The following is a 24,548-nucleotide window of genomic DNA, read 5'->3' on the forward strand; positions in this document are numbered from 1 at the left end:
AATTACATCAGAAGAAAGGACGTTGGCATGCGCCTGTGCGAATGTGTGATCTGCGGCGGTCAGCGGTGGCAACGACGGCAACTTGCAAGTTGATTTTTTTGTAGTTGTTGGCTCTTGGCTGGCTCGTTCCCAAAAGCATTTCTCCTCTCGAGTCCCTGCATCTAACTTTCAGCATAAGTAAAGGATCTCTCTGCTGCAGTGCTCTCTTTTCCTGAGGCCATGGAATTGGGGTGGGTGGGATGGGGGAGGCTGAGGACCTATCTTTAGGGAAGCTGAGAATCGGGGAGGGGGAATATGGGGCCTATTTCTTTGGGGATGCTCTGGGCCTAGTGAAGCTGAGAATCGGGAGAGCAGGGGAGGGGGAATATGGGGACTCTTTCTTTGGGGATGCTCTGGGGAAGCTGAGAATCGGGGAGGGGGGCTGGGGAGAGGGAATACAGTAGTGCTGCTCGATTTCCTTGTTTAAATAAAATGTTTAAACTTAAACTGTTTAAACTGTGTCATTGAAAATGAATCGAATTGAAAAATCGATTCAGCAGGTTGAATCAAATCGAAATATTTTTCACTGAATTGGGCAGCACTAGTGTGCAGGGATGAGGACAAAAAAGTAATCAGGGAATAGGAGGGGATGGGGATAGGGACCAGCTTATGTCCCCATGCACACCTTGACTTGGAAACTTGACACCAACACCTCAGCTTAAAAAATAAATTGAAAGAGCTCACTTTGATGAAAATTGATGATTATATTCAGTAATTTTGGCAATGAGGGAGACCACTGATAAACCATTAAGAATATTGCATTTTGGCAGAGTATAATCTCCACCAAGTTCATTTATGTAAGAAAGCAGCATTACGAGATGAGGTCTGGATAGGTTGCACAAGTCATTATCTTAATCTCATACTCTCATGGAATCCAGCCATCAAAAAACAAAGTTGATCCTCAGCAATATCACTTACAAATTTGTTAAAAATAAGGGTGGAACAGTGCCATAAACAGGCTGTGAACACTGACAGCAGATCAAACTGTCATCAAAGTGTCCAAAACAAGAAGAATCAGAGGTGGATTTTTTTATTTTATTTTTGAGACTTGTTCAAATGGGTTAAAATATATTGAGCTCGGACAAGGAATTCTGCTTGTCTTTTACTACCTACTGGCAACAGAGGTCCTCATGGATGGCCAAGACTAATATACGTTGCCTGCTCCCTGCTTGGAATTCCTACCACCAGTACTTCACCAGACCATTCTTTTTCAGATTCAGGATGAACAATCAAGGACTGTAAAATGGAGCTCCAACTCTGGCTCTGTAGATGGTTTATTATTTTTTTTCTTACAGTTCATATTAATAAATGTTCTTGCATATTTAATAAAAATAGGATGCATTTTATGTTTTGTTTGAATTTAAAAGATCTTTTAAATGTAGGATGGGGATAGTGAGGGGGCAGTACTAATATGATGGGGTGGTGCAGGGACAGAAAAGAATTGACTGGGAATGGTGAAGGATCAGCAGTACAACGATTAAGATTTCTTTTGAAAGCCAAATTTCTTTTCAAGAACCATGTTTTTAGGAGTCAGTTTAAACCAGTGGTCTTAAACTCAAACCCTTTGCGGGGCCACATTTTGGATTTATAGGTACTTGGAGGGCCGCAGAAAAAATAGTTAATGTCTTATTAAAGAAATGACAATTTTGCATGAGATAAAACTCTTTATAGTTTATAAAACTTTCCTTTAACAGTTAAAAGGAAAGATATATAAACTATAAAGAGTTTTACCTCATGCAAAATTGTCATTTCTTTAATAAGACATTAACTATTTTTTCTGCGGCCCTCCAAGTACTCTATTTTTTCTGCAGCCCTCACATTTAAAGTTTAATATCTTTTCTTTCTCAAAACTGGCACATTTCAATCACTATATTGAAAATAAAATCATTTTCCCTACCTTTGTTGTCTGGTGACTTTATTTTTCTGTGCTTTCAACTATGTTTCCAGGGCCTTCTTGTCCTTTGACTGTTTTTCTCTCCGTCTTCACTTTCTGCCTTGCATCCATTTTTGGCATTAACTTAATGTTCAATTTTTCTGCTTTCTTTTCAAAATCTACGTTTCCATGTCTTCCCTTCCCTTCCTATTTCTCTCTTCTTCCGTCCTATTTCCATGGTCTGGCATCTCTTTCCTTCCTTTCTCTCCCTTCCTCCTTCCTTCCTTTCCCCTGGTCTGGCATCTGTCTCCTTCCCTTCCCCCATGCCCTGGCATCTCCCCCTCCCCCTCCATGGTCTGATATCTCCTTTCCTTCCCTCCCTCCCATGAACTTGGCTTCTTCTCTTGTTCCTCTCCTCTCCCTTCTCCTTCCTTCCCTCTCTTTCCCCAATTGGGTGCAGCAGCAACAGAAGCAGCATTTCCCTTCCCCCTTTCCTGTGCAGGAGAGGCATTTCTCTTCCCCTTTCCCTCCCTCTCCCTTTCCCTGTACAGCAGCAGCAGCATTTCCTTAGGGTCCCCCTTTCCTATGTAGCAGAAGCATTTCTCTTTCCCCTTCCCTTCCGTTCCCTTCCTTTTGAAGCAGCAGCGTGTCTGGCTGGCTCGTTCCGTTCAAAGCTGCGGGTGGCGGCTCCTTGCGAGATCCGCGCCTGCGTCTGAAGCCTCTCTGATGTTGTGACGTCAGAGAGGCTTCCGATGCAGGAGTGGATAGCGCGAGGAGCCGCCAATCCGCGGCTTTGAACGGAACGAGCCGGCCAGACATGCTGCTGCTCCAAAAAGAAGGGAAAGGGGAAGAGAAATGCTGTTGATCGCGTCCAGACTGCGGGCCACAAATAAAATCTGGAGAGCCACATGCGGCCCGTGGGCCGTGTGTTTGAGACCGCTGGTTTAAACTAACTACTAACATTAAATAAAACCAGATATTGTAATAATAATAATTTTATTTATTGACAAAAAATCTTTATCCCAGGACAAGCAGGCAGCATATTCTCTACATGTGGGTGATGTCATTCACAGAGCCCCGTAGCAGACAGCCTCGCAAGCAAACTTAAATCTTTTTCTACCTTTTATCATTTCTGCTTTAGTCATCTTGTCTTCACTCACTTTTTTCTAGCCAGCATCTGTCCTCTCTCTGTCTTCCATGCAGCATCAGCCCTTTCCATGTCTACCCTCTCTCTTTGCCCCTGCCATCCACTGTCCCCTCCCCGTTCCATATGGCATCTTCCTTCTTTCTATGCTCCTTCCATAAACTGTATATCTTGTGCCCCTTCTATCCTTTGTACATGATTCATTTTAGCTCTGCCACCTCTCCATTTTTCTCTGTCACCACCCCCCCTATGCTCTGGCATCTCTCTCTTCTTCTTTCCTTCCCACCCCACGGTCTGGCATCTGTCTCCTTCCCTTCCCTGATTCCCTGGCATCTCTCTCCTTTCCTTTCATTTCAACCTCCCCATCCATGCTATGGCATTTCCTCCTTCCTTTTCCCTTGGTCTGGCATACCTTCCTCCTTCCCTCCATGTCTTGGCATATCTCCCTCCCTCTCTTCCCCCATGCCCTGGCATCTCTTCCCTCCATGCCCTAGCATCTCTTCCTCCCTCCCTCTCTCTCTTCTCTCCTTGACCTGGCATCTCTTCCTCCCTCCCTTCCCTCCAAGCCCTGGCATCTCCTTTCATTCCTTCCTTTCCCTCCAGTTGGGTGCAGCAATTCTCTCCCCCTCTGCTCCCTTTCCTCCTTGTGTCACCCCGTCCCCGGTTGGCAGTGCAGCCCTTAAGCTCCAAGGCCTGGCGTCATGAACTTCTTCAGGCAGCAGCAGCATTCACAATTTGCTGCTGTTGCCAGCTTCGGGCCTTCTTCTCTGTTGGATCCTGCCTTCTTGGAAACAGGAAGTAGGCAGGACTCAGCAGAGAGGAAGGCCCGAAGTCGGCAACAGCAGCTAATTGTAAACACTGTTGCTGCCCAAAGAAGTTAAAGATGCAAAGCCTTGGAGCACCCAGGCAGACCGCTTCTCTCCCTGTAGCCGGGGCCCCTCTGAAAAGGAACATTTATCTCTACCTCCCATGCGAACTCCACCCACCCACCCCGAGACAACCAACAAACCTCCCTCAAGCACTCGTTGGCAGCCGCAGCACTCTAAACTGGCTGCTTTGCAGTTCGCAGCCTTCTGCAAGTGATTCCCTCTGCCACGTCACTGATTATGTCATCAGTGATGCAGCAGAGGAAATCACCAGCAGAAGGCCGTGAACTGCGAAGCAGCCTGTTTAGAGTGCTGTGGCTGCCGACGAGTGCTGGAGGGAGGTTTGTTGGTCTTCTTGTGATGGGGTTGATGGGAAAGGCCCGGGACAATGATGCTGGGGGAGGGCCCAGGATGATGACGCAAGGGGGACGGGCAGTGACACTGCTGCGAATCCAGCGAAGGTGAGGGAGATGCCCAAACGGCCCTAAATTACTGCACCAGTGGGCCCTCCTGACCATTTTGGGCCCTATCCTTTAATCCAGCACTAATGGAAACGCTCTCATAAACTGCCAGCGGCTGCCACGAAGCTTTCCCTCTACGGCGATCTGCCCTGTCAGAAAAGGGAAGTTGTGGCAGAGGGAAAACTTTGGGGCAGCCGCCAGCAGCTTGTGAGAACAGCTGCTGTGTTGGGGCCCTTCTATGCAGAAAAATTTTGGCTACTGGCAGAGCCACACTCAAGTGGCTAAAGAGCCGCATGCGGCTTGTGAGCCGTGGTTTGCTGACCACTGTATTAGCGAATGACACGGGGACAAATTTTTCCCTGGCTGCACAGGAACTCAATTTCTCCATCCTGTCCCCGCCGCATTCCTGTAAGCTCTGCCTTAACCGCACAAGCCTTGAACGCTTATGATTTTAAAGTGATTGAGGCTTGTGCAGATGAGGACAGAGCTTACAGGAATGGGGCAGGGACAGGAAAAGAACTTGCCGGGAGGAGATGGGAAAATGAGTTCCCGTGGGGACAGGGAAAAATTTGTCCCCGTGTCATTCTCTAAATTATATGAAGTGATTACTCAGAAATACTGAACCTCAGAGAAATGGTTGCATTGTTCTCTCTCTTGCAGGGTTTTATGAAATCAGTGAGGTGGGCTCATCTTCTTTCTCTGACTCCTGCATGTCTGTGTGCAGCAACTGCCCTGGGGAGTCTCACTGGAGTATGAGCTCCCTCTCTCACCTAGCCCCAGTCCGGGAGAATGGCTTTCCTCGCCCACGCTCCACAGATGAGGCGGCAGTACGACTCCAGGACCTCCAGGTGCAACGAAGTGTCAGCTCTAACGGTGCCCAGACCCTGGCAACTCAGGTCTGCAGCCAACGTTCAGGCTCTCGAAGACCTGTTTCTACAGGTTGGTGAAATACCCTTCTGATATTCAATGTAATGAATTTACAAGGAAATACCATTAAAACAAATAGGAGAAAATATTTTTCACTCAACGAATAGTTAACTCTGGAACTCATTACCAGACGATGTGGTAATGGCAATTAGCATAGCTGGGTGTAAAAAAGATTTAGATAAGTTTCTTGAGGAAAAGTCCATAGTCTGCTATTGAGGCAGAAATGAGGGAAGCTATTGCTTGCTTTGGGATCGATAGCATGGCATGTTGCTACTGTTTGGGTTTCCAGTGCAACAGGTGTAGAGGTCCTGAACAGTTGGGTGGTGACCCTCAAACCGAGTGTTTTTGCAGGAGCATCAGTCATTTTCTTTGGCTCTGCCTCCTTCCTCAGTAGGCAGTGCTGTAGCCTCTGTTTTATCCCTTCTGCAAGCATGTTCAGAAGGTATCTGATCTGCTCTGAATTTGTTGTTTCATTTTTCAGGTTTTTTTTTACCGGATTTCAGTGCTTGCAGTGCTGCAGAGGTTCCCAGTATTCCTTCAACAGCTCTGACTGTGAGAAGGCATAGACTTTTGTTAAAGAAGTCTGGTGCTAGCAGGCTTCTCTGGTCTCAGGGTACCTACCTAGCTAGCCTGCTCTAACGGTTGAGGTTACACTTCCCCTCCGTATTCACGGTTTCAGCATTCGCGGTTTCAATTATTTGCAGTTTTTCGCTTGCTGGCTCCCCCCCCCCCCCCCAATTATATCAGCTTGCATAGAGAAATCGCTGATTTCAAGCATTTACAGAGAAAATTGCTGATTCCCAGCACTTTCTTCACCGTGTTTTGCCTCTCCTTGAGGAACAGGTCAGGTATCCCACCATGTTATTTGCGGTTTTGCCATATTCACGATGGTTTTTAATAGAAAACAGCGAATAACATATGAAAAAGTTATTTATGGTTTTTCTGTATTCGCGGGTCTGTTAATCCCCTATCATAGCAAATACAGAGGGAGAAGTGTACTTGGGAGACCATTCCCCTTATAGTGAGGCTTACCCCAGATTTCATCGAGGAGCTGTGGGGGTTGAGTCCTACTTTTGTGAAAAGTCCGTCTGGTAGCCTGAAGAAGCAAGCATCTGGTTTTCATACTTGGCTGAGACAGAAGTATTTTCTGTGTTTTTCAGCTGCAGTTACAGCTCAGGCAGTTTCCAGCACAAGCAAGCACATGTGAGCACCTGGCTATTGCAGCCTATGAGGAAAATCAAGGTTTCTTAAAATTTGTTTTGAAGGTTTCTGAGGTCAGATTGGTGGTCCCCCCACCTCTTAAAAACCCTTTCCCCGAGTTTTAACTTTGCTTCCCTGAGCCGTTTTTAGCACTAAAATTGCTATTGTGGTGGCCATCTTGGCTTTCCTGATTTGATTTAAAAAGCCTCTATCTGCCTTAATATCCCTTTATTTTGCAATAATTCAGCATAGATGGGACTCCGCGTGCTCTGATATAGTTGATTCATGCCAGATTTGCACTGAGCGTCCATGTTTCCACATGCTGCATGAGGGAGGGGCGGGGAACTCAGGCTCAGCTCCATCCTATCTCTTGAGGGTGTTAGGATGCCAGACAGGCCACTCTGGGTTTTTAAAATGTCCCTAGAGGCGTTACAGGCCAAGTCCGTGTCTGCGGAAAAGAGGCACCACACGATTGCTGGTTCCTCCAGGAGGCAGACAGAACCCTCTCAGAAGGTCTCGGGTCCTCCAGTCCTGGTTTATGCACTTGATTTTTGTCAGTCTGCTTTATGATGCTTATCTGAATTATAAACAGCAGTCCGCCGGATTGCTGCCTCCACCTGCAGTGGAGTGGGGAGTGGGCCCTCCCAGAGTGAAGGGTTTGCGCAGGGCCTGGCTGCAGACTCAATACAAACAGTCGGATAAGGACTGGGATGATGGGAGCCTAGACTCCATGCTGCTTTGTTCACAAAGTGACTGTTCCATGTTTGGGAGTTCGGAAACTCCGATGGAGTCCAGCGGTCAGCAGGCCGTGATGGCTTTGGACCAAGGAGACAACCCGACAGTGTGCAGGCTGGTTAAGCCAGTGGGCCTGCTGTACATCGTTGCAGAGGCTTTACAGGAATTGACATTAGAACTGCCTCAGGCTTCAGTTGCGCAGCCTTCAGTGATAAGTGGGTCTAAAGCACAGTCCATGTTTTCCTTTGTATCTGGATGTTACGTTGCTCTTTATGTAACAATGGGAATCTCCGGAGGAACTCTTGCAGGTGGCTAAGGCAGTGACTAAGCTTTGCCCCATGGCAGCTGATTTTCAGCAGCTTTATGTCACACCGAAGGTGGATTCCTTAGTAACACAGGTTACCAAGCGGATTTCTCACCCCAGCAAGGGAGGAGTAGGGCTTAAAGGCTTGCAGGACCACAGGTTGGATTACATCCTTAAAAGGCAATTTGAGGCCTTAGCGTTGGAGCTGAAGGCGGCAGCATTCTTTGTTGCTCGCGCTTGACATAATAGACTGCATTACTCTCCTCTTTGGAGGATGAGGCCTACCCTCGCTTGGTGTTAGCAGGGGTAGATTATGTGGCAGATGTGCGTACATTTTTAGGGTCATAAGTAAGGTGTTTGTGTATTCCGTTTCCACGTGGAGAATGCTCTGGATCAGGCAATGGGTGGGTGACTCCTCCTCAAAGGCCACTTTGAACAGGCTATATTTCAAAGAGCAAATGATCTTTGGTGAAGATTTAGACAATCTGATAGCCAGTGTAGCAGAGAGTCATCCTAAGATATTGCCGGATACTCACCCCAGGACAGGTTGGGGGGGGGTCTGTGTGTGGTAGTGTTCAACGTTCTTGACATTTTCACCAATATGTTAGAGGAGCCTCTGGACAGAGAGCCTACCTGGGGCCTAGGCAGAGGTTCGGGGGCGTAAGGCATCAGTCCTCTGGATCCCGTCCCACAGCAGTTTCCAAAAAACAGCAATGATGCCAGGTCAATAGCCTGCTCCCCACGAATAGGGGGGGAGGCCATCAATGTTTGGGAGGCTTGGGCAGAGATTTGCTCAGATCAGTGGGTACTGGGCATATTCATAATTCTAATAGGATACAAGTTTGAGTTCTTTCATCCTCTGCAAGATTTATTTTTGGATTTGCCAGCTGGATGACTCAGGGTCTGAGCAACAGTAAAGTGACTCTCAGATATTCGAGCCATAGAGCCTATACTGGATGGAGAATAAGGCTTAGGTAGATACTCCATATACTTTATCATGCCCAAAAGAGATTGAGGACTGGAGACCAATACTGGACTTGAAGTCAGTCAATGCAGCTTTAAAAGTGCTGCGCTTCCGCATGGAGAGTCTGTAAGATCAGTTATTGCTTTAGTGGCTCTGGAAGAATTTCTAGCCTTGTTGGATCTGATATTCCTATCTTTCCCACTCACAGGCAATACTTGTGGTTCATGTGTTGGAGAGACATTTTCAGTTCTCAGCACTTCCCTTTGGGCTTGCAGCAGTGCCTCGGACTTTCACCAAGGTGATGGTGGTGATTGCAGCAGTGCAATTATGCAAGTTGGGGGTTCCAGGTATACCCATATCTGGACGGTTGGCTGATCAGAGCCCCATCCAGGGCTGTAGTAGAACAGGTCACACAGATGCTACAACACTTGGGCTGGATAATAAATTTCAGGAAAAGCCACCTGGAGCCATCTCAATCCCTGGAATACTTGAGAGTCCGATTCAACACCATGGTGGATTATGTATTTCTTCCAGAACAATACAAGCAGAAGCTCAGACAGCAGATTACAGAAATTTTAGTGCAGCAGGCTTCCACAGCCAGGTACTACTTCCAGGTGCTAGGCTTCATTGATGGTGACTATAGAGGTAGTTCCTAAAGCGAAGGCTTATTTGCGCCCCCTTCATGATGCGCTGTTGTCACGATGGTCATCTCAAACTCTCCTCACAGGCCATTGACCTTGACTCCGGAGGCACGCCGCAGCCTGCAATGGTGCCTCTGACCGGAGGATGCCACTACACACAGAGTCTTGGGTGATCCTGACAACAGATGCCAGCCTTTATGGCCTGGGAGGTCATTGCGAGGGTCATCCCGGGCAGGGAAAATGGCTGCTCTCTCAGAAGAAGTGGTTGATCAGTCAGCTAGAGCTGAAAGCCATCTGCCTAGCACTTCAGATATTGGAAAACACTTTCAAAGGCAAGGCGGTCACGTTCTTTTCGACAATGCCACGGTGGTGGCCTATGTAAACAGGCAAGGAAGCACCAAACATACCCCCCTAAAATTGGAAGCCCACAGGTTTTTATTTATTTATCTATTTTTTTATTGCAATTTATCATAATTCACAAGAGTACTCTTGTTCAAGAAATAGATTCAGAAGAAAAATAGGCAAATTGTCAATTAGGTACAATATATAATGTCTTCCTTAGACCACAAATACAGGAGAGGAGCTCAAATAATAGGAGAACAAAGTTTATATCAAAGAGTAATAAAGAAAAGGCCTAACAGTTTGATCCTTTTATCTTAACAGCAGTTCCAAAAAGAAAGTTGACCAAATCAAGTCACCAATTTTTTAAAATCCAAGAATATTCTCAATTTCTCAGGCAAATAAAAAACATATTTAACTCCTAGGTATTTAATCAGGCATTTGCATGGATAAGCTAAGAGAAATGAGGCACCTAAAGTCAATGCCTCAGTTTTCATTGCTAGGAATAATTTCCTTCGATCTTGCGTTTGATGAGCCACATCTTGGAACATCCAAACTGTTTTTCCCAAAAATAATACTTGTGAATTACGGAAATATATTTTAAATATAGCATTGATGTCTTTATCAAACACTAAAGATACCAGTAGAGTAACTCTTTCTGAAGATTCCGATAGTCATATCGCAAGATCGAAGGAAATTATTCCTAGCGTTTGATGAGCCACATCTTGGAACATCCAAACTGTTTTTCCCAAAAATAATACTTGTGAATTACGGAAATATATTTTAAATATAGCATTGATGTCTTTATCAAACACTAAAGATACCAGTAGAGTAACTCTTTCTGAAGATTCCGATAGTCGTTTCAAGCAAATCAGTTATATTTAAGATTTGCTCCAATTATGAACTTACACCCACTTCCTTCTTTACAGGCAAATAATATATTTTATTAATTGGAAGTATAGAATCTGAGGAAAATTTCAAAACTTCAATTAGGCATTTTTTAAATAAATCCAGAGGAGACACTACCATTGATTTAGGAAAGTTCAGCAAATGAATATTAAGTCTACAGTTATAATTTTCTGTTCTATTTTCCTATTAAGAAGAGTCTTATCTTTAATGAGCCCTGTAGTCATGGCCTGAAGGCTTTCCATGTTTTCTTTAAGATTCTTTAAATCAGCTGAAAATTTTTGCTTTATATCATCCAATCTTTTGCCTAACGCTTCCACAGTACTTACAAGAAGAAACGTATCATTTGAAGACTTGGCGACTAAATTGATCAGCTTCTAGAGAACTTCCCATATGCTCTCCAAAGTTATCACCAGCTGTTTCTCTAGCTGAAAGCTGAATTCGCCTCCAGCTCCCAGCATTTCTTGCTCTCTCTCACATCTCACGGCTTCTGCCCCTCAGAATGGGGTCTCCCCTGCGAGAGTAATTCTGTGGGGTTCTTCCTGCATAGTCACGACGAAAGCAAGGCATGGTTGTGGAACGGCTCCTGAAGGAGAAAGAGATGTCTCTAGGTCCAGCTCTACAGTTTCTCCTCTAACTGACAGAGCAGCAACCGACTCTCCAGGCATGCTAGGGGATCCAATAGCAGCGGTGAACTCCCGAATAGATCACTGAGTGGGAGAAGTCCAAACCGCAGAGGGACTAGCATGGACATTCACCTTTCTTTTGGCATGCGGCATAACGAAAATCAGGTAACATCTAGTTCAACCACTGCAGTCCGCCGGAGACGCCGCTGCTTTGCTGCCGCTATATTAGAGCTCCTCTCCCCAAAACCAACAGGTTATTTCATTGGTAGAAGTTTACCTACATATGTTTACGAAGTTCTACAGGGTTGATGTGGCAGCTCGCCTGGACACAGCTTTTGGGTCTTCAATGATGGCCCACCCAAGACTCTACGTACTGCTTCGGTATGTCCTAGCTGTTCAGGACCTCTACACCCGTTGCACTGGAAATAAAGATTATGTTTTTACCTCGATAATCTTCTTTCCTGTAGACTGGTGTAGAGGTCCTGAAACCCACCCGTCAGTATTCCTTTCGCCTGCTTATAATATCCAGCATACCGGAACCCATGAGGCTATATGCTGGAAGCAAAAATGGGAAACTGACAGGGTTAATGGTCAGTCTAGAAGAGGTATGCAGGCAGATTGATAGACTTAAGAGCGATAAATCCCCGGAACCAGATGGCATCCATCCGAGGGTCATCAAGGAACTGAAAGGGGCTATAGCTGAACTACTTCAGCTAATAGCCAATCTGTCGATCAAATCGGAAAAGATTCCCGAGGACTGGAAGGTGGCGAATGTTACACCGATCTTCAAAAAAGGTTTGAGGGGAGACCTGGGAAACTACACACTAGTGAGTCTGACATCGGTACCCGGAAAGATGGTAGAGGTGCTGATAAAGGACCGCATCATTGATCACCTTGACGGACACGGTTTGATGAGGACCAGCCAGCACGGTTTCAGTAAAGGCAGATCTTCTTTGACAAATTTGCTGCACTTCTTCGAGGGAGTAAACAAACAGACAAGGGCGACCCTGCATTGCATATCTGGATTTTCAGAAGGCATTTGACAAGGTTCTGCATGAACGACTACTTTGGAAAATTGCGAGCCATGGAATCGAGGGTGAAATACGTGGATTAAAAACTGGCTGGAGCATAGGAAACAGAGAGTGGGGGTAAATGGACAATACTCGGACTGGAAGAACGTCACCAGTGGGGTGCTGCAGGGCTTGGTGCTTGGACCTGTGCTCTTCAACATCTTTATAAACGATCTGGACATAGGTACAACGAGTGAGGTGATTAAATTTGCGGACGATACAAAGTTATTCAGAGTAGTGAAGATGCAGGGGGATTGCGAAGATCTGCAAAGTGACATAATCAGGCTCGAGGAATGGGCATCAACATGGCAGATGAGGTTCAACGTGGATAAGTGTAAAGTACATAAGAACATAAGAAGTTGCCTCCACCGGGATCAGACCAGAGGTCCATCGCACCCAGCGGTCCGCACCCGCGGCGGCCCATCAGGTCCATGACCTGTCAAGTGTTCCCTGCCCTAAAAAAACCTATCCTTACTTCTATCTGTATCCCTCAATCCCCTTTTCCTTCAAGAATTTATCCAAACCTTCTTTGAATCCCTGTAGTGTCTTCTGCCCCACCACTACCTCCGGGAGTGCGTTCCATGTGTCCACCACTCTCTGGGTGAAGAAGAACTTCCTGGCATTGGTTCTAAACCTATCCCCTTTCAGTTTCTCCGAGTGCCCCCTTGTACTTGTTGTTCCCCACAGTCTGAAGAATCTGTCCCTGTCTACCTTATCTATGCCTTTCAGGATCTTGAAAGTTTGTATCATGTCTCCTCTAAGTCTCCTCTTTTCCAGGGAGAACAGCCCCAGCTGTTCTAGCCTGTCGGCATATGAAAGGTTTTCCATACCATAGATTTAAAGAGGTATGGGGGTCGGTGAAGGGAGGGCGTGAGTGTGATGTGAGGGGGTGGAGAGGTGCTGGTGCCTGGGGCAGTCCGGCCCCCTCCCTTACTAAACTGCTGCCTGCTCTCACCTCATAGGTTTAGCATCTGAAACTTCAGGTAAATAACTGAGTCTCCCATGCAGGGCTGAGATTAGGATAAGGTTTACCACATGGCTACTACAGATCATTGGCATTAAGCTACAAATCAAAGGACTGTTAAAAGCAAAGTAATGCATGTGGGAAAGAGTAACCTGAACTATAGTTACATTAGGAATCACATTAGGAATCACCACCCAGAAAAAGGATCCGTTGAGGATACGTTGAAACCCTCAGCTCAGTGTGCAGCAGCAGCTAAGAAAGCAAATAGAATGTTAGGAATTATCAGGAAAGGAATGGAAAACAAACATGAGAATGTTATAATGCCCTTGTATTGCTTTATGGTATGGCCATACCTCGAACACTGTGTACAATTCTGGTTGCCATATCTCAAAAAAATTATAGCTGAATTAGAAAAGGTACAGAGAAGGGTGATGAAAATGATAAAAGGGATTAGAGGATTTCCCTATGAGGAAAGGCTAAAGTGGTTAAGGCACTTCAGCTTGGAGAAGAGACGACTCAGGGATATGATATAATAGAGGTCTATAAAATACTGAGTGGAGTAGCAAGGGTAGATATGAATCACTTGTTTACTCTTCAAAATACTAGGACTAAGAGAAATGCGATGAAGCCACTAAGCAACAGATTCAAAACACACCGGAGAAAATATCTCTTCACTCAACGCAATCAAATTCTGGACTTCGTTGGTGAAAGCAGTTAGCTTAGCAGGGTTCAAAAAAGGGTTGTATAATGTCCTTAAACAAAAGTCCATAAGTCATCACTAAGATAGATTTGGGGAAATGAACTGCTGATTCCCAGGATGAGCAGCCAAAATCTGCCTTACTCCTTGGGATCTGGATTGGCCACTGTTATAAACACGACGCTGGGCTCGACAGACCTTTTCTGTCCCAGTATGGAAACTCTTATTAGGTTCTTATGTGCTTATGCATTGGCCACTGAAACAAAATGAAATGCCAGCATGGGTCAGACCCCCAGTACCTCATCTCTAGCGGTGGCAAGAGCAGAACACTCCAGCAGCACAAATGACCTGTTCAGCTACACAAGCAAAAAAAAAAAAAAAAAAAAAAAGGAAATTCAATCACAGGGAAGCACGTTCAGTGCATGGATTCTGCATGTACCATCTGTTATGGGCTTTCTCTGTGCAACTCTCAACCACTGCACGGAAGCTGCAGACCTGATTTCCCTAACTCAACCAGGATCGAACCTACCTCTCTGCAACAGAGCAAAAGGACTAGACCAGTTCATGCATGATGCCAGACACACCAACAGGAACACATGGACAAGATGCTGAGAGCTGGCAAATGACCGTAACCCTCCCCCAGCCTTTCCTATTCCGTGTTCCTGCTAGAGTTAAGGGCCTTGGGTTAGTCTCTGCTTTCTCCTCCAGTCTCACATCCTTCCCCTTTCTTCTCACAGCAAAAGATTTTGGGGTTTTTTATTTAAATGTATTTTTGCAAAATTGCTGAACACACACTTGCATAGCCAGGCCCAGTTCAGTCTCTTCTGCAGAGCACCAGGCCTAAACCCAGCATTGAAAAGGGACAAGATTTTCCCCTAATTTGGATCTCTGTTCCAGCGGACACAGGTGGGACACACAGCTCCTAGATAAGGTGTCAGCAGGGTTTCCTAAACTGGTGATTTGGGATAGAATTCCATGTAGCAGGCACAGAGGCTTTTTTTCAGTAATTGTGCTAAATATAGGCTCACATTGATTCACTCTCTCCCAGTACAGAAAGTGTATGTGTGTGGGGAGTAGGGAGTCACTCATTAAAAAGCATCACCTTCTTCATAATGAAGTGGAAAAATAAAGCCTCTGATCTGGAGGGTGAGTGAACCAGTGAAGTAATTCATGTCAGTAACAAAAATCTCATGCATGAATACAGGATGTCTGGGGCGGTACTTGGAGAAACCTCCCAGGAAAGAGACTTGGGAGTTCTGATTGATAAGTCGATGAAGCTGTCCATACAATGTGTGGCGGCGGCGAAAAGGGCGAACAGAATGCTAGGAATGATAAAGAAGGGGATCACGAACAGATCGGAGAAGGTTATCATGCCACTGCACCGGGCCATGGTGCGCCCTCACCTGGAGTACTGCATCCAGCACTGGTCGCTGTAAGTGAAGAAGGACACGGTACTACTAAAAAGGGTCCAGAGAAGAGCGACTAAGATGGTTAAGGGGCTGGATGAGTTGCCGTATAGCAAAAGATTAGAGAAACTGGGCTTCTTCTCCCTTGAGGAGAGGGGACATGATCGAAACATTCAAGATACTGAAGGGAATAGACTTAGTAGATAAGGACAGGTTGTTCACCCTCTCCAAGGTAGGGAGAATGAGAGGGCACTCTCTAAAATTGAAAGGGGATAGATTCTGTACAAACATGAGGAAGTTCTTCTTCACCCAGAGAGGTAGAAAACTGGAACGCTCTTCCGGAGTCTGTCATACGGGAAAACACCCTCCAAGGATTCAAGACAAAGTTAGACAAGTTCCTGCTGAACCAGAACGTACGCAGGTAGGGCTAGTCTCAGTTAGGGCGCTGGTCTTCAACCAGAGGGCCGCCGCGTGAGCGGATTGCTGGGCACGATGGACCACTGGTCTGACCCAGGAGCGGCAATTCTTATGTACTGTACAGCAGACAGTCTGCTTTAGTCAAGTATATCTTAACAGAGTTTGCACTGACCTATTTTAGTAGGGTTACAAAGTGAAGAAGCTTCTTCAGTTCAGAAACTGACCATGAGTTGACATAAAATGCATTAAACTGTTAGTGCAGGTTGCATCAGGTAGGTGGCTTGTTTGATCCATTTTGTTTTTATGCTGTAATATTTCTGTCATGTGTTTTAGGCATGTTAATTTGCAGATCAGAACTTGTTATTTGGGGAGCTTTTCTGTGACCCTCCTTTCTGTTTTGATACTAGGCTGCTTTGGTACAAACTGAGAGGCTACAGCACAGCCCACTGGTTAAGGAGGCAGCGCTGAAGAAAATGATTGATGCCTTCTGCAAAACCACGCGGTTTGAGGGTCACTACCCAACTGTTTAGGACCTCTATATCAGTCTAAAGGAAAGAAGATTATCGAGATAAAAACCTAATTTTTCTTTCTGCCTGGTACTTGTGACCTGGATTGGTCACTGTTGGAAACAAAATACTGGGCTCGATGGACTATTCGTCTAACCCAGCATGACTGTTCTTATGCACTTCTAATTCTCCAGATCTGGTTGCTTAGAGGAGAAAGAGGTAATATCAATCCTAATGGAGAGTGGGAGGATACTTGGGTGGATACTTGTGGTGCCAGATGTCAAATGAGGTTATAAGGAGGAAGTCATTGCATGAGATGAATTGGAAAAGGGGGCAGAGATTATAATAAGGGTACTGTTAGGGAGATAAGTGAGGGAAGGGTTGGAAGGAGATTAGTCCTCAGGTTATAAGAGAGCCACTCTCTTGTGGTCTGAGTGTAGATAATTGTCCAATCATTCTTTTTGCTTTATTAATTCTAGGGGTGCCCTCTTTTCCATTCTTGTTTTGATGGGCTCATGGAAGGGGGTGCTGCTGGATGTGTCATAGAGAAAGGTTTTGGGAGATTTTTGCAGGAGTCAGAATGACCAATTTTCATCATGGCTCTGTTCACAGGTGATCTCAACTTTCCACCTCCATTCCTGCATCTTGCTGATCTCTCATCACTGCCACAGAAAGAGCTGAGCCCTCACCTCCAGCTGTACACATGTGACCTTGTGTCCCACACCACCACTGATGTCTATCGATACCCTAGCCCCTTGCATGCTGTGGCCTTACAAAGCCCACTCTTCACCAGCTTATCCCAGGAGGAGCTCCCTGTAGCCCAGACCATAGTGCCTGCAGAGTCTGGACCCATCCTCCAGAACCAGCCCTGTTTCTCACCAGAGCTGTACAGGTGCAGGCTAGAGCGCTACATTGCCAAGTTAGTGCTACGGCATCGCTGTCGCTCAGCTTTGTCCCGATCAGAGCTCACGCTCCTGGCTGGCCATCAAAAGAGCCTTTCCCTGACATCTGTGTGCAATGGCCAATTATTCAGCTCCCCACCTGGCTCCAACATGCCACCCCGACCTGCCTCTGCAGGATGGAAGATCCGCAGACGAATTTCTACCTGCTCGCATATGAGATCTCTTGACAGCCCTGAAGGACTCAGAGAGTCCCAAACCCTACACTGGGATTCTGTGACCTCACAGGAGAGTGGGTCCATCAGGTCCAGCACCACAGATGTATCAAAGGTCAGCGAATTCTCACTGGGGTCACTCCTGGAAGACCTTACACTGTTTCATGAACCGGATGCACCACCTTTGCTGAGACTGGATTGCTGCAGGAGCCTGCAGGAGCCAATAAGTATTTCCTCTAAGAAGTGGAACTCACTAAGCTGTAATGGCAGGGAGCTGGACAGGCTCTACAGAGGGAAGCACACTTCTCAGGAACTGGTGAAGGCGCCTGTGAGCCGTACAGGGTCTGAACACAGCTGGCTTAGCCCCAGAGAGATCCTGCGGAAATTAAGTGTGCGCAAGAAGCCAGCACCACGAGGGAACAGCTGTTGTAGGTCCGAGATGGATGTGAATTCTGTCATGGTAAGACAGACAAACTTTGGCTCTCAGCACTGGGGAGAGAAGGACCCCAGAGAGAAGTGGTCATCTGTCCTGGAGATTTCCAGCTCTAACACAGAGGGACTTCCCAGAAAACAGGTACAGCAAGGCTCTGCTCACTTACTCAGCCGGCACTTGTCCACAGACTCTCCGCTGCACTTCCATCTACATCATGGCCGGATGCACCACTGGGGACAGGCACCTGGCTCCAGCTCTGGTCTGGGTGAAGCCAATGCCACAAGTAGTCCCAGCCTTAGTGGGGACTGGATCCAGCAAACTGTGTGGGGGAAGGAACAGGCATCACTCAAGGCTGCCACACTAGAAGCCAGCAATACAGCAGGTGCCAACTTCAAGGTCCATCGAGCCAGATCCCTGAAGGAACTTCGAAGAATGGTCTGCAAATCCATGAGACCCTTTACGCTTGGGGCAAACCCATCTTCCAAATAATATCTAATGCTCCAGGGGTAAGCAGCCTGTGGAATGCCTCTAGCTCAGCCACCTGCTCCTCCATCTGTGCATCAGTTTTGGCTGGTGTCGTCAAAATCAGCATTTTTAAAAAATGCACCATGTTGGAGTATAATCTCCGAAGGGTTAAGTTGGGAATGTAGGTGCCCCTGCCCTTTAAGCTGAACACCGAAGAAGCAAGATATGAAAAAAACTGCATGTGTAGCCTTGGTACTGGTTGTGCCTGTATCCAAGGCCACAGTCTATGATTATATTGGACTTATCTGGTCACAGCCTAAGTGAGGCTGGGTTTAAAAAAACAAAAACAAAAGAGACTACATAAATGTATTGTTTTGTTTTACAACTTTGGAGCTTCCCCGGCTCCATATCATCTGAAGGCATATTTAATAAAGAGCTTGCTGATTATTTAAAACTCTGTGCAGGGCTATGATGGGACTGGAATGATGACAGAGGCCTTCTAAAGCTTTGACAACTGACCTTGCTTTTGTCTTATAAGGTCTGGCAGTCTGGTATATTATTTCATACATTAGTTTTATCTTGTTATGAGATGAGGGGGAAAGGAGGGGAATAAAAGAAGTGTAAAATAAATCACCATAGTGTTTCTGTTATCATCAGAGCTCCAGACTAAGTATCCCCAAGGCCCTTCACTGATACTTTGGAGCCTTGGATTTAAAATGGAGGTAAAATAGTCCCCTCTGCTCCCAGCTTTGGTTGGTAGGTGGTTTGTTTTCCTCTGTGCTATCTTGGCTCCAGGATTAAGTTGATTGCTGTTTGTTCAACAGAATACCAGTAATTAGTCTGTGGAGAGGGAGGAACTGCTGCAATAAAACCATCTTACCTGTGGAAACATTTCTTAATTTAACAGCATAGACCAATGACCCTTAACGAGCACAGTGAAGGGGAGGCTGGGTTTTGGCCTCCTCCATGTCCCATCCATTCATCACTGCAATTCAGAGCTATATAGTGGGGCTGGGCAGGAATGAAGGATGTTTATAAGGATGTCAGGTGAGTTTAAGAAAGATTAAAGGAAAAAGGCTAATTAAAGGAGAGTATAGGACTGATTAGATCAGCAAATGAGATGACTTCCCAAATAAGCACCAGCCCTCATCAGCACACAAAAGTAATAAGAGCCTGACTGACCTGGGGTGCTGATCATGGCTAAATCCACATATCCTAGCACACTAGTACTAGGCTCCACCCTCCCCACCTTTGAGGCCTAGATTCACTAAGCCCACCGATATTACCCGATCCATGGGCGAGCCGAAGCAGGCTGACCAATTAACCAACCATCTTCATGCAAATGGGGGCGATCGGAGGCACACCCCTCACTGATGACACGGATCACTGGAGAGCGATCCCGACGCATTCGCAGACCATCTACTTTGCCTGTAGATGGTCTGCGCATGCATTGCTGTCCGTTTTTTTTTAACTCGCCCCAACGCTCCTGCTCTCTGCTGCCCTTCCCTGCAGTGCAAGCCCGTGGTTTTAACTTGTGGATTTAAAGCGGGTTAAAACCATAGGATCGCACTGCTGGGAAGGGCGGCAAGCAGGAGCAGAGAGCTTTTTTTTGGCAGAGCAGGAGAACTGTGGCAGGGAGGGAGTAGAGAGCTTTTTGAGCAGGGGGCAAAGCAGGATCACAGCAGAGAGCAGGGAGGGAGCAGAGAGCTAAATGGAGCAGGGCAGAGAGCAAGGCTAGTGGAAGTTGGCTGGGATTTCAGGTCGGCAGGGATGTGTGTGACTGATCCTCAGCAGTTGCTCTTTTGGGATCGGCTAGCCCAGTCGGTGTTCCTAATTTTTTTTTTAGTGAATTGCTGCCTGCCTACATTTGCATGCCGATCCCCCTCTTTTACATACACGGATCGGGTGCGGGAGGAAGGTTAGTGAATCAGGTCAGGGTCATAAAGTGATCATAAAGTGGTTGGGACACGATCAGAATCCATAATGAATCTAGCCCCGTGTGTAGTAGAATTTTTATACCATGCAGTGCTGTCTGGACAAGCCAGCAAAGAAAGACACATAGCTAATACGAGACAGGGGCTTTCAGGAAATGTATTTATTATAGGTGCACAATTGAAAAGCAGCAAGCTTATAATTAGGAAGAGCCAGGGTTTAAGTTTAAAAGCAGCCTCAAACTGGTAGGTTTCTAGATGGGATGGATGGAAACATGGCTAGCGAGGCAATGGCTATTACACTTCTCCCTCTGTATCTGCGGATTCGCTTATTCGCGATTTTTCGGCTGCTAACTCTGCCCCCTAATTTTTGTCACTGTACCCGGCGTTTCACATTGGAAATCGCTGCTCCCGTCGTACAGAGCAAATCGCAGGTCGGGTTATTCACGGTGTATTATCTTTTTCAGGTCTATTTTACCAAAAAAACGTGAAAAACATGCAAAAAGTTGTGTTTTTTTGGTATTCACGGCTATGTTCTGCCCACATCCCATGCAAATACAGAGGGAGAAGTGTACTATAAAAGTTCTTAAACAAAATAATTTATCTGAGCACAGTTCATTCATTAACACAAATCACTAGCAATGGTGTTATAAAGTACACACACCCCCTGCCTGCCTACCTCAAATAAGTCTGCAAGAAGATATAAAAATATAAAGGTTCGCTTATCTTGTCTTTATAGGCATAGCATGAGTCTTCAACAAAGTGTTAATCCACTTGTCTCACTGTTGCAAATGCAACACTAACTTTAAATGACAATCCTGAAATTGCAGGCCAGGGGCTGCCAGCGGTTAAATCCCTCATGGTATATCGTAAAAAGTGTTCAAAGACCTCCACCACCATAAATCAAGTTCAGTTCCAAATCCAACACAATAGCTTTTCTTCCTCTCTAGCAAGGCAATGGGACATGCCTCCTTAGGAAGGCTATTTCAGGCATGTGACGCAGCAGATTGGTAAGTTCAGAGCTTGGGGAGGGGGGGGGGGATGATGGATGGGAAGAAAGATGCAGGGGGAGATGAGAGGTAAAGATGGGCTTCAGCATGCATGCAACTGTATATGAGCAGGAGCTAAATTTTAAGATGGTAGCAGAGATCCATGGTTCCCTGGGAGACCTGCGAGATGACACATTAGTACCAGGATTTACACACCCAGCTGCCGTGACAAAAGAAATCCAGCACTACAAGAAGAGAGATTGTGCCAGTTTTAATATACATTTTAAGGTGATTTATCACTACAGAATTTAAGAGAGGAACTCTGAAGCTTCTACTATTACTCTCAACCTGGATAGTGTTCGGCACAGCTTTCTGTAAACCCTCTACCCCCACTATCTGGAAGCAGTGAGCAATTACCGAGACCCTTAGAAGCCATCACATAGCCCATTCAAATCCGTAGGGAGCAACTTCATAGCTCCTATGACAATCTCTCTGCCCTTATCATCACCAACAGGAAGGGATGACTGAAAATCCTGAACCACAAGAAGGAAGTCTTTGCACAGCCTCTGAAATCCTCTCTTCCACAGCTACATTGTCAGTAGGGAGCAAAAGTATAATCCTTGGTCCTCTCTGCAGCTCCGGTCCCCTGATATCCATGCTCTCCATTTTCCTCCTCCTCTCCCCAACATGCGGCTTTGCTGATGTCCTGAAGCAGAGATGGGCCCCAGGGATCAGTGTTACTCTATCGGAACATGCCCAAATACATCTGCTGCTGCTTCTGCCGGTAACTGCTGAGCTCTCTCTCTGTTAATTGTAGGTACCTCTTCACATTGACATCTGTGGGCAGGAAAAACAGTAAAATGCTGGGGAAACATGCTGTACCCTATTGCTCAAGACTAGGTGCTCCTGTCTCCAACCTTGCACAGTCCCTTGGGAATCCTGTCCCTACCCCTCATTGTCCCTCTAGGATGGTGGCCTTCATTCCCAGTACACAAGGGCAGGCAATAGATCAGATTTTCAGGATATCTCTAATGAATATGCATATGAGAAATGTTCATACAACTAGACAAATAATAGATATACAAATCTCTATCATGCATATTCAGTAGGAATATCTTGCAAACCTGGCCCTCAAGGACTGGAAGCAAAAACTGAGGCCCTAGGAGCTGTGCTCCATCTTACCTTTTGGTTCCTTGCGGGCAGCCTCTGTGAGGTAGTGGTGGGCTTGGTCATAGTCTTTTAGGTGGTAGAATGCTACCCCAGCACGGTATAGTGCTTTTACATTCTCAGGTTGCTGCAGGAGAACCTTCAAACTGTATTCCCACACTCGCTCATAATTCACAGGTTCAATGTGCAGGAGGCAGGCTATAAACAATGAAATAGAAATGTGGCATAATCACTCCCAGGGGGAGCTCAGAACAGTATACATGAATTCAGATACTCAAGCATTTTTCCCTGTGTCCCAGCTGGCTCATAATCTAATGTACCTGGGGCAATGGGGGAATTAAGTGACTTGCCCAGGGTAACAGGGAGCAGCATGGGTTTGAACCCACAACCTTTGGGTGTTGAGGCTTTACACTCTTCCCCCTACTCTATCTACCACCCCTAGTGGGAAGAGGTAGTCTGGTTCTGTCCAGCCCGCATATTACTATTTATTTAATTCGTTTAATATCCAGTTCTCCCCAAAGGGCTCAGAACGGGTTGCAGGTTAAACATACATAATATACAGTTTACTACTGATTTTCTTCCCCTTTGCACTGTAAAGAATGTGTTTATCATGTGGCATATCCTATTACTGAGATGATTAAGCTGTGCTCTCACCTGCCAGATTGTTGTAGCAGTCTACCTGGGTGTTGTGTAATGCCTGCTCCTGTGCTTGAGTTAGTGCTGGAATCTCTGCACCAAAGGGCTGAAGGGGAGCCAAAACGCTTGGGTCTAATCCTCTGAGCTGCAGCAAGGCCCGGTGATACCTTCTGACAGCATCCCGAAAATGCTGTTCCTTGTAACACTGGTTTCCAGCTTCTTTAAACTTCTGGGCTTGTTGCAGTCGGGCATGCAATGCTTCATCATAGACCTAAAAGGGCGGATAAGGCATTCAGGGAAAGAAAACTACATTAACGACTTTTATGCTTCCAGGAAGGCACTGAGCAGCAGTTAGAATGCTACACTTGCAGAAAGAAAGACTAGATAGGCCATTTTGGTTTTCATCTAACGTTGAGGTTTTTTTTGTTGTTGTTTTTACAAGATTGGACCATTACAAACTTTTCATCATGCTCTAATTCCCTATTCTTCACAGAGCATGGAGCTAAGTGGGGGGGATATCTGAGCCCGTGGCCCAAGCTCTACATTGTGAAAAGAGATCGGGCAGTTGCGTGGTATAATCTCCGAGTCCTCTGGCCACGCGATACACACAGGGGCAAACGACATGCAAGGGTTCTATCCTAACGTGGAGGTTATGTAAAGGCTCTGCAGCTGATACCTGGTCAGCCATTCGGACTCTGCAGCGAACGGATAACTACAGCGCTGCTTCCGGCTCTGCTGCAGTTCGGCCACGCCCCTTCCAGGAGCACGTGACACGAGCACCTACTGAACCGCCTTACCATTCTGGTAGAATTAATGCGCCAATAATGTACGTACTGTATTATATTAATCACCATTTTTGATCTGGGAGAGGGCCTGGTGCTCTACTTAAAAAAAAAAAAGCACCGATAATGAAACTGCAGCATTAAGGTGTATCAGAGACGGTACAGAAACGCCTAAAAATGAAACGAAAGGTGCTAAGCGTAAAAACGAAGGTTCTATAAACTAAGAATTATGTTTATTCTCTAAAATCTTAGGATTCTATCCCTATTTGGACACACGTGGCCCCTGGGAGAAGCTTTGCTGTAACAGGCATATTGACTGCAGTGATTCTAAGGGATTATGAGGAACAGGAATTTGTTAAACTCCAAGAAATATTACCAATGAATATTAATAAAGATAACTTTATTTTTATATACCGCCATACCACAAACAGTTCTAAGCGGTTTACAAGGGAAGAGACTATACAGTCAGCGACTTTACAGAGAACTTTTGAAATTACATTGGCAGATTTGCATTCTTCCTGTCTACCTTGTATGCAAATCTCTCATGAATAATCCTTAACCTAAAGCCTAAACTTCGGGTTTTCCCAGTTAATTAAATAGCTGCCTATTGGATTACTCAAATTCTTAAAACCAGCTATTAAATATTTAGTACAATTCAATTTTAATGTTATCTACCACAATTCATTTCATTACAATACTTTTACAAATTACCAATACTTAATTTATTGATAAATATCAGAATAATTTAGTTAGTGAACCTAATCCACATCAACTCACATTCACTTTCCAAATCTCACACATACTACAGTCATTGTGATTACTTCTATCTAAAACTGGATCTTACAGCTTGTTTTACAAAGCTATGCGGCAACAGCCCCGAAGCCCTTTAAATCTCTATGGTCTTCGGGGCCGTTACCGCGCAGCATCCTAAATCATCAAGTCAGAG

At 45.7% G+C, this 24,548-nt stretch overlaps 2 protein-coding genes across 3 annotated transcripts in view; one reads left to right on the forward strand and one right to left on the reverse strand.

The window, feature by feature from the left end:
* Positions 1-18,554, forward strand: part of LOC117365602 — a 34,064-nt gene extending 15,510 nt beyond the window's left edge. For both annotated transcript variants that reach the window (XM_033956147.1, XM_033956148.1), the window contains exons 3-4: positions 5,044-5,322; positions 16,698-18,554. In XM_033956147.1, coding sequence (XP_033812038.1) covers positions 5,044-5,322; positions 16,698-18,121 — 1,703 coding nt within the window. In that variant the 3' untranslated portion in view covers positions 18,122-18,554. The remainder of the gene's footprint in view (positions 1-5,043; positions 5,323-16,697) is intronic.
* A 1,620-nt stretch (positions 18,555-20,174) lies between these two features.
* TTC9C (tetratricopeptide repeat domain 9C) lies at positions 20,175-23,622 on the reverse strand. The gene is made up of 4 exons (XM_033953605.1): positions 23,497-23,622; positions 22,839-23,091; positions 22,200-22,382; positions 20,175-21,854 (listed from the first exon to the last, which is right to left on the reverse strand). Exons 1-4 carry the CDS (start codon positions 23,506-23,508, stop codon positions 21,760-21,762), a joined length of 543 nt encoding a protein of 180 aa, XP_033809496.1. The 5' UTR covers positions 23,509-23,622; the 3' UTR covers positions 20,175-21,759.
* Between the last annotated feature and the right edge of the window lie 926 nt (positions 23,623-24,548).

The sequence above is a fragment of the Geotrypetes seraphini genome, chromosome 8 (assembly GCF_902459505.1).
Source record: "Geotrypetes seraphini chromosome 8, aGeoSer1.1, whole genome shotgun sequence".
Classification (NCBI taxonomy): Eukaryota; Metazoa; Chordata; class Amphibia; order Gymnophiona; family Dermophiidae; genus Geotrypetes; species Geotrypetes seraphini.

What these genes read in the sequence shown, in the direction of transcription:
- TTC9C (XM_033953605.1), bottom strand. An exon ending in CTGCTACAACAATCTGGCAG is followed by an intron (nt 22,383 to 22,838) that starts GTGAGAGCACAG and finishes CATTGTTTATAG; the next exon opens with CCTGCCTCCTGCACATTGAA. An exon ending in TGCCCGCAAGGAACCAAAAG is followed by an intron (nt 21,855 to 22,199) that starts GTAAGATGGAGC and finishes TCCTGCCCACAG; the next exon opens with ATGTCAATGTGAAGAGGTAC.